At 36.3% G+C, this 10,171-nt stretch overlaps 1 protein-coding gene across 1 annotated transcript; it reads left to right on the top strand.

Moving 5' to 3' along the window:
• The first annotated feature begins 2,359 nt into the window (after window positions 1–2,359).
• Window positions 2,360–3,125, top strand: LOC110899089. Its single transcript, XM_022145963.2, has 2 exons — window positions 2,360–2,487; window positions 2,589–3,125. The coding sequence occupies exons 1-2, from the start codon at window positions 2,416–2,418 to the stop codon at window positions 2,988–2,990; spliced, it is 474 nt and encodes a 157-aa protein (XP_022001655.1). The 5' UTR covers window positions 2,360–2,415; the 3' UTR covers window positions 2,991–3,125.
• The last annotated feature ends 7,046 nt before the right edge of the window (window positions 3,126–10,171 follow it).

Here is a 10,171-nt window from a genome sequence, read left to right as displayed (position 1 = left end):
CTGTTTTGGCTACCTGAGTCAAAGTGCCAGTCCCACTTGCGTTGTCGATAGGATGCGGTGCTAGGCCGCATCGCTGCCTGCGGTAACCGCGGTTGTTTCCGCGTCCCTTGGCTTGACGCAGATGTTTATGGGATACGGTGCAGAGTCGCATCGCCATACTTGGTAACTGTTTTTTCTCTATCCTTTGTCGTGACGAAAATGCTCATAGGATGCGGTGCAAAGCCGTATCGCTACGTGCAACACCCATTTTCTTGCACAAGGTAAGTCTTCTTATCACTTGACAGATTAGATTCGACCGCTGCATTCGCGCGTGCCCGCACGGACGCAGATAAGTTCATGCCGGTGGGAGTATTTGATAAGGGTAATGGTCACTCGCGACCATGTTGGTGCGAGATTTGGGACCATACCCCTTCAGCAATGGTGGCTGATAGTGGTGCGGCGGTGGCTGTTAGTAGCACTAGAGAGGGGGTGGTGGTTGTCGGTTGCAGATGATAGTGATGTTGGTGATGGTTAAGCGGGTGGTGGTGATGGTTGTGGTGAGGCGGTGGTGAGGCAGTAGTGGTGATGGTTGTGGTGGTGAGGCTGTGGTGGTGGGTCTGTGGTGGCAGTGATGGTGATGGTGGTAGTGGTGGTGGTGAGGCTATGGTGAAGATACCGGGTGTTGCAGGTGTGTGTTTAATATATATATATTTTTATGTATTTCTTTACTCATTATATACAAATAAATAGGGAAGGAAATATTAAAGAGTTAATTAAAATAGTTAGAGAAATGACTAAAATGCCCTTGCCATAACAGATGTGAATGGATGGGGTTAAGTCAGTTGGACCAAAATTGCAACGATGAAACCTTTTTAGATCCAGATGTGAAAAATGAAACATTTAGACTAAACGGACAAAATAGCCCAAACCACAAGTACTAAAATGACATTTACTCTTTTTAAAAATTAAAATGTGGGCCTCATTTAAAAATCTATTTTTTAATGTTTTAGTTGTTAGTAATAAGGGTATTTTTGTTATTTCACAGTCATTTAATTGATAAAACTAACATACATCCACTTTAGGGACTATATGAGTAACAAAAAGCAGATCATAGGAAGCAAGAATGTAATTTTCAAAAGTTGATGATTATAGGTTTTAATTTTACCAAACCATAAAGAGCTTCCGGGTATTTTACTCTAAAATTAAAAACTATCTAAAGTGTATGATGTAACTAGGCCGGATCCGACAAATCAATACCTAAGATTAGCGGCGACAATTATGTAGATAAGAAAGTTATAGAAAAAGGAAGATCTACAATTGTTAAATATTTTATTCCATCGTTTTTCTGACCACACACCTTTTATACACTTTAATATTATATTTAATAAAAAACTATATACCGTAAAATCTAACATTTTATTATTTTTAATCTGAGTATAATGTTATACTTCAAAAAATATGAGCTTTGTTAAATTGTACATACAGGCTGCGTAATAATGTAAATAATTTTACGTCGTGGTTATATATATATAAAGCTGTGTAATTCAAAATTTTTTGAAACGACTTCCATTAAAACAACAACTAGCAAGACGCTAGGATCAAACAACACAAATTACAACAAAGACACCAAATATTCCCAATAACCTTTAATGCATGGATCAATCTATTTTTTTTATCTATAAGCCCCCCCCCCCCCCCCTAATTTTACCGTAAACTTAGCTCAAGATCTACCAATACTTACATAACCTTTTTTTCTTGAAAATTTTCAGATTTAAAGTGTTGTGAATATTAATCAAATCTCTTGTATTACTTTTATGTGGTGTTAGAGGCGTCTCTGAGAATTCACGTACCCTGTTTGAGATTGAAAAAATGTGTCCTTCTGTTATGTTTTGTTATCATTTAAAAAAACTCAAATCAGTATTGGGCTTAATAAACCTAATTCCAAGTGGACTAAATTCTAAACCATAAAAAATGATTTGTAAATTGGCTTATATTGAAAGTGGTATGTGTTTACTATTTAAAAAAAATAACATATACGTATCGGATTTTTTTTTAAATCGTATGCCCCTCGAAATTATGGGCCTAGTGCGGAGGTCCTCCCTGCACACCATCAAAGCCTCCCATGTGTGGTGTAATTTTATATAAGTGTTACTTTTTTTTTATACTTGTACATTTGTATGACTGTACGTAATTATATAATAATTTTAGAGCCTATCCCTTATTTCGTACCTTTGACACAATTTCTACACCACATTAATGATCCACTCATCATTAATTCTTAAATTAATGCACATCTCACCCACCATCCATGCATCCCGTCACCCATTTAATGCCCCCTCTCCAAACCTTCATTCAAATTCCTATTAAATTGCACACAAAACTCTTTATATAAACAAACACAACACACATCACTTTAAACTCACCCATTCCAACCCCATGTCCCTCATTACTCGTGACTTCCTCGGCAATCATCATTCCTCAACACAATTGCCACTTCCTGACTTTAAGGTACACTACAATATCCTAATCCTATGACTATGTCTATATCCTTAATACATTAATAATTCCTATGTGTTAATTCTTGATCATATTTTGTTATTTACTTATAGTCGGAACGCAATCATGTTGCAAGATGTCGGTCAACAAACACGAATCGGGCCACAGATCTTCAAGACCTCAACCAACCTCCGTTAAACCTCTTGGACGATACGAATTTAGACCTAAATCTTGTTTCTTTGTCGTCGTCGTCGTCATCATCGTCGCAGCCTTATACTCTTGGTAAAGTTAAGTCTGCGCTTGAACGAGCCGAAAAAGAATACGCTAAGAAACGTTCAAATTCAATGCCAAAATCTTTTGTGGAAGATGAGGAAACTTATGCTGCTGCTTGCCCAAGTTGTTTGCTTTACGTGCTTATATCGAATAGAAATCCTAGATGCCCGAGTTGCAACATGATAGTCCCGTATCCTGCAACGATGAAGAAACCTCGTATTGATCTTAACATTAACATATGAGCTAGCTAGCTAGCTGATCATACTCATTAGGACGTATCGTTAGATTTGATTTAGGTTTATCTAGGAGATGTATACATATTTTAGAAAGTAATGTTAAAGATACTTATGAATAAAATAAATACTCGTTGGCTCCTCTATCATCAGGTCACCAACTTTCTTGACCTCTGGTTGAAAAAGTTTTGGTAATTAAACAAAGATAAATATAAATTTTATTATATATAACCATGTAAAAAGTTATATTTTTCTATTTAGTTGGCCTAAACGACATAGGATTCTTGTGAAATAATGACACCGGAATAATTCAACAAAACTAAGAAAATAATTATTTCTAATGATATCATAATCTACCAAAATGCCATCATCAAAACCACCTTTCACCATTCTCTTGTGAAGTCATTTAATTATCATAATAGTATATGCAATAAACTTCATTCAATTTTTTGGTTTTCTTTATCTAGCATTTATATGGTATAAATGAAGGATAAACAAGTTATTACTCTCATTGCTGATCTTTTTGAATCTTTAAATTTTAGTGATCTTGTGTTTATCATATAGTTTGTTGTAGTAAATATGAAATGTTTGTCTTTTCTAGTTTGGATGTAGATAGAACTTTGTAATGTATTTATAGAAATCTTTCTTTTGACCTCTATCTTCATAAGATTTCTATTTCAATATACTTATACTTATCTTCTAAAGTTGGTTTGTAGTTTGGTTGATCTACATCAATGCTCACATTTTATTCTTTATTTGGACTAGGAAGACTTAATTCACATTTAAGTTAAAAGATGAATTGACCATAGTTTAGACATGGAGTCAAAAGATGGTGATGACAATGACCATAAACCATGCTTTGAGTGAAGGTCTATGGAGGAAGACCAAAATCACCAAGAGTAATATTAAACCATGTTTAAGAATAGGTTCGCTTGATTAAGCGTAAATCAAATTGAATGTGGTTTATATCTATCCGAGTGCAATGACTCATTGGATAAAGGTTATTTAACCAAACATTTTGATTTGAAGAGGTTTTGAAATACCTAGACCCGTTAAGCCTAGTTTATGCGAACTAGGTTCGCATAACTAGTTATGCGTATAAAACAGGTTTTGAAGGTCGGATAGGCTTATGACAAGTCTTAGTATCAAAACACATTTTTAGATGAAGTATCTCCAAACTTAAAGTCAGATTATAAGTCTGTTTTAATTTAAAATCATTCATTTAGCTCATTTGACCACATAGGGGCATTGTGGTCATTTTTAACAATATATTTGCGACTTATCATAAAACTTATCAAACGGACTGACCATGCGGTATAACTTCAGTGAGTTATACTCATCAATATCATGGTCCTAAAACTAATTCAAATCAGACCTAATTGTTGACCAAACAAGTCAGAATCGAAAGTCAAAGCAAAAGTCAAACTGCTTGACTTTCGATATAGAATTAAGCTCTAAATAAGAAATGACTATTTGGACATGCTTAGACATGTCCTAACATGTTTTATAAACTGATATGATGTTAAAAGTTCAAGTTTTAATAGTTAAAAACTTGATTAACGTAATTGCAATGTTTGCGTTTTTAACCGGTTATTAAATATAAAATTGACTCGTCATTTCGACTACTAAACGTGATCTTTAGAAGGTATGATCAAAGTGTTTTATAACCTTCATTATTACGATCACGTAGCCACGTTTGGATCGAAGTTTGGTTTAACCATATTGGTCATAACCGAAAGTCAAAGCAAAAGTCAATTTGCTTGACTTTCAGCTAATAACTAGCCTAAAAATGAAATAGACTAGAGAGAGCACTTACTAGTGCTGAAGAACACTTGAAGAACTCAGAATAGGAGGATTCCAATAATGGAAACAAGCTCCAAGAAGAGTAGAGAAAGATTTGAGGAAATGAGCAAAGAACTAGGAAGAATTCATGGGCTATTTATACTTGAACAAAGATCATAGGATGTTGCCATGTATCCCATGAGTCATTACAAACTGATTAGTATCCTAACACTTGTAAGATGGAGGTTAAAAGGTGGCAAGATGGAGCTAGGTGTCATACATATGTAGAAAGCCTTGGAGAGCAAGTTCAATTCTGCTAGTGTGGTCCCTTACGGACCCTAAGAGTTCACCGCTTACGGTCCGTAAGGACCTTCAGCGCACAAATTATTTCCAACATCCTTGCGGACCATAAGGACTAAGCCTTGCGGTCCATAAAGGACCTTCAGAAGCAAACTTTGAGATTTTTACATGTTTAGTCCTTAAACTTTACATCTTTGGCCATTTGGCACTTATACTCCCTCTCCTTTCTCATAATTGAGATTAGTCGGAGATTTAGGACGCGTTTCAGTTAACGCACGATAAAAGTTTCTCTCCTTCCCAGAATCGGGATTACTTGGAGATACAGAAACACGTTTCAATAAACGTAGAATATAATTCCTTCCTCCTTCCACATAGTCGGGAATAAATTGAAGGATTTAGTAAGTATTGTTACATAGTCGAACGATAAATTCCCTTTCCTCAGTTGGAAATTCGGGACACATGTCGCCTCACAATTTGACGAAAATTTACGGGTGTTTGATGCGTGCTAGTGTGTATATATTTTAGATATATATTTTAAACCCTTTTTACACTTTTTAGCCAAGTTTTAAATTTATAAAACACGATATTTACTAACACTAAACACACATATGGGCAAGTGCACCCATCGTGGACGTAGTATAGTGTTGGTAAGATACCGAGATCGTCCAAGGACACAAGAGCTTTTAGTACCGGTTTATCCTCAACGTCTAATCAAATCAAAATGTTAGAAAAAGATTTTTAAACTAAGAAAATAAAACTAACTAAATGCTGAAAAATAAAATAAAAATAAAAAACAGATAGACAAGATGAATCACTTGGATCCGACTCGTATATTAGTATAACCTTTGATTATTTTCGCACTTTTTCACTTGTTTAAGAGATTATCTTAGTTATTGTAGTAGGCCCCTCTTTTGAAGGCGATGTTACCCTCAACCTAGTAGTTTGAGTCAGCAAGGATACAATCCTAAAGGGTCGGATTATTGAAAGATAATGAATTAAGTTATTAATGCAAATTATGGTAGGCCCCTCTTTTGGAGGTAACGTTACCCTCAACTAAGTAGTCTGAGTCAGCAGGGATACAGTCCTAAATAGCCGGGTTATAGTATTAATAGTAGTTAACTTATGAGGGGGTCAAAGAGTTTGGACCCCCGCCATCCAATACCTTTGGGTATTGAAGGAGGTCCTACTAAATTTGACCCAGATCCCTTGCAGGACCTCTAAACGCTGAACAAGGGCAAGACGCTTACCAAACCGTTCCCTTAACCCCCGACCAGGTAGCCAACATACCTCCATATAGATCGTGGAGATATGAATGGTGAAAATCTTTTATTTTATATAGACAGTAAAATAATGCCAAGACACCACGGACAAACGATAAGGAAAAGTCACCTTCAACATAAGAAACTAGTTATTAAAGTTATTAATACAAAACCAAATAAAAAGTGCAAAAGATTAAAAATAAAAAGTATTATACTAAACACTTGTCTTCACCAAGTGATGTAAGAGACTTAGGCAAACATGGCCTTGATTGTCAAGAACTCTTACGATCAATCTTGGATCCCGAGACGACTCACACACTCTATGATAAACAATGGATGATGGTGGTGGATGATGGTGTTGTGATGGTGGTGGGTGGTGGATGAAGTGTGAGAGAGGTGGTGTGCCAAGGGATGAGTTGCAATGAAGCCAAGCACTCCTATTTATAGGCTGAACAGAGGCCTGGGCACGGCCCCGTGTCCGCTGGGCACGGCCCCGTGCCTGTCTGACACTATCTCTCTTCATTATATGTAATTCGCAATTACAATTAATGCGCCTGCAGTACTTTGGGCACGCCCCCGTGTTCACTGGGCACGGCCCCGTGGTGAGCATTAAAAGCTTCTATATGTTTGTCTTTTCTGCTGCTTCTTGGGCACGGCCCCGTGCTCGCTGAGCACGGGGCGTGTTCAGTCTTCTGCCTTCTCTATTTTGCTTGGGAGGATGCTGTCGAGGGGTCGGGCAGTCCACTTTTGTTCCCTTTCTTGTATTTATGTTAGATTTAGCTGTCTTTTTGCTTCTTTTATTAATTTGAGCTCATTTAATCCTGAAAATACAAAAGGAAGACAAAAACATGCTTTTTCCAACATTAGTACTTAAAAAGGGTTAGTTTTATGCCTCATTTGATGTAATTTATATGTTGCATTTTACACACATCAAATATCCCCACACTTGAATTTTTGCTTGTCCTTAAGCAAAACTCTTTAATATGTGGCTTACACTCCCAAATGGAATGGGTAGAAGAGAAGGTTTTTGGCTTGTCATAGAGTGTCGGGAATCCAAGATCTTTATTGGGTTTTATTTTTATTTATTTACAATCCTATTCGTCATGATTTATTAAAAAATTTTCATAAGGTAAATTATTTATTAAGGCATAACATACCTTTCTAAAATTCCATTTATATACAAGTTCACATACCTCACGGGAGAAATCACTCACACTCGGCCGAAGGTGTATTTTTAGTGAATCACTCGAGAGTGGCATGGAACTTATTCCTACCATAAGCTTGCCAAGCAATCAATCCTCCTCCTTTTTAACTTTATACCTTTGTAAATATCAAGAGGACTTTTTGGGGTGAAGGGTTAGGCTTGGGCTAAAGGTGGGTAGTTGGGTTAGTGGTTAGTAGAAAAGGGCGAAAGTCGTAAAAAGCGTCGGTTTTCGTAAAACATTTTGTTTTTGTGACTTTTTATTTTTAATGAAGTATTTATTCAAACAAGCTTTTGTTTGAGGAGCTTTGTTTGTTTATTTCTAACTTCATTGTAATTTTTTTTATAGTCACATGAAAACCGAGCCTGTTACTAAAATAAAAGGTAAAAATAAAAGGGTTTTTGGTGGGTAAAAAGGGTTTTGGGTTAAGAAATGAAAAAGTTTTGGCTCAAAGGGGTTAACTAGGGGGAATTTTTGGGTAGGTGAAAAGAAAAACAAAAATAAATGGTGTTGAAAGAAAAAGGGTTAGTCCTAATGCCTCCATCATTTACTTACTTGGGTTTATGTTGGTAAGGACCGGGAATGAATTGTTGTGGCCAGTTCTAGAGTCGTAAGAACCAAGCGGCTATTCTCACAAGAAACGAAAAATTAGCATTTAGCGTAAAGATGTATATTTGTATGCTCAATAAAGGCTCAAAACTCACTTTCGTGGGAATGGGTTTTTTTATGTGATCAAGTATATATAATCAAATTTTAACTAAGTTTGTCATGCCGTTTCATAATTTTCTTATGTTGGTTCTTTTTATCACGACGCTATCGGTTGTAAACTTATAAAAATATAACCTTGTTAGTCTTAGAATTCCCAACTTAAACTTTACGCAAGTAAAAAAAATGAAAATTTTTTGAAAAAAAAATTGGGGTGATTAGTGGTTCCAATAGAGTTTTGTGTAAGGCTTGCTATTAGGACTTGCAAAATTCAAGGTTTTAGCATCCCCCCCACACTTAAATTACACATTGTCCTCAATGTGTCCCAAAAATAAATTTTTAGGTTGATTGAATGTGTGACATGGTGTTAAAAGCAAAAATCTATGTTACTGGCAGTCTGGACACGGCCCCGTGCCCGTTGGACACGACCCCGTGTTCAACTGCCAGTGATGAAAACTTACAGAAGATCGACACGGGGGCGTGTTGTCACGACCCCCGACCCCATCCTAGCCGGAATCGGAAGCCGCGAGCAGTCCAGTGGTACCGGTGATTATTTTGAAAAACATTGCAGCGGAAATTTCATCAGGACCGTAAGTTAGGAAAATATCAGAGTTTAGAAACACCGGATTTTATTTAAATAGATGGAATAAATTCCATGTTTTACAAAGGTAGCTTCTAATAAAAACAATATTTCTTAATTTGATTTAAATAAATAAAATAAGCCACTTCTTGAAGTCTTTCAGTGTCGGATCCACTCCTCACTCCAATCTACTGTAATTACCTGAAACGCGTTTTAAAAAGGTTTTGTCAGCGGGAAATACTGAGTGAATCATTCAATTTACTGAAAACGACACATTTGTTATAATTCACAGTATTAAGAGTTTTTACATATGTTTATTATCCACCAACTTTCAAGAATAGGTATTTGTCACAGACCAGCTCTGTGACTGTGGTCATATCACCATTGGCTGTCCCAATGAGTGACGTATATCACTTTAGGCTCGCCCACCTAATGTGAAGGAAACAATAATAATAATAATAATATTGTGCACAATACCCCACATACCAGCTGTAATTTGGTGATTACATAAACTTAATCACTGTAATTATAACTCTGAAAAATGATTTGGAGTATTGTAAAACAGTTAATAAAAAGAAGAATGACTCACATTATAATCATGCAGATTCATACGGCCAAAGTTTGATATATTGCAGATTTATACATGCAAAGCTTAGCCTATTGATTTAGCCTTATAACCTAGTGCATACGAACTAGGTAGGTAACTTAATACAATAATTACGATAACTCACAAGATCAAATTCTCACAATGAACGACAAAGTGCGATACTTAAACTCATTCATCGAATTAACGACGAACGACAAAGTATAACCCTAATGTGGGCAGCACTTAAACATCCATTGGATATATTGATCTCGGAAAATGAATCGTAATAGCGATCGAGTTAATACCCTGTATCGTAGCAGCATCCCCTCTACTAATTAGTGATTTTATAGTAATTGAACTATAACTCAGCGTAGAATTGGAATTTCTACATCGTTTCAACTCCCAGATTCAAGTCCCAAGGCCCTCTATTGATACTGAAAATTTGCATCTCCCGCGTGTCGCGGAAGAATTCGGGGAACCCCCCGCGTATCGCCTGGGATGTCATTTTTAGGGTAGGGTAGGTACGTGTCCAACTAGCTCAGGTGAGTCGACAGTTTTTATAAATTCAATTTAGACAGCGTATTATATGGATAATCGTAAGCTAGGGTTTACCCCCCCTGAGTTTTAGGGGTCCTGATCCCGATTCCGATTGTTCTAAAATTTTTTTAGGGTTTATGCTAAATTACTTGGGTGTCTCAATTAGGGTTTCCTATAGGTTAAATAAAATAATAATTTATAGTTTCGGGTGAGGGTTGTTACATACTCCCCACCTTAAG

The sequence above is a fragment of the Helianthus annuus genome, chromosome 13, assembly GCF_002127325.2.
Source record: "Helianthus annuus cultivar XRQ/B chromosome 13, HanXRQr2.0-SUNRISE, whole genome shotgun sequence".
NCBI classification, from domain to species: Eukaryota; Viridiplantae; Streptophyta; class Magnoliopsida; order Asterales; family Asteraceae; genus Helianthus; species Helianthus annuus.
This window is presented reverse-complemented; position numbering and strand designations above follow the sequence as displayed.

What these genes read in the sequence shown, in the direction of transcription:
- LOC110899089 (XM_022145963.2), top strand. Translation starts at nt 2,416, where the DNA reads ATGTCCCTCATTACTCGTGACTTCCTCGGCAATCATCATTCCTCAACA. An exon ending in TGCCACTTCCTGACTTTAAG is followed by an intron (nt 2,488 to 2,588) that starts GTACACTACAAT and finishes ATTTACTTATAG; the next exon opens with TCGGAACGCAATCATGTTGC.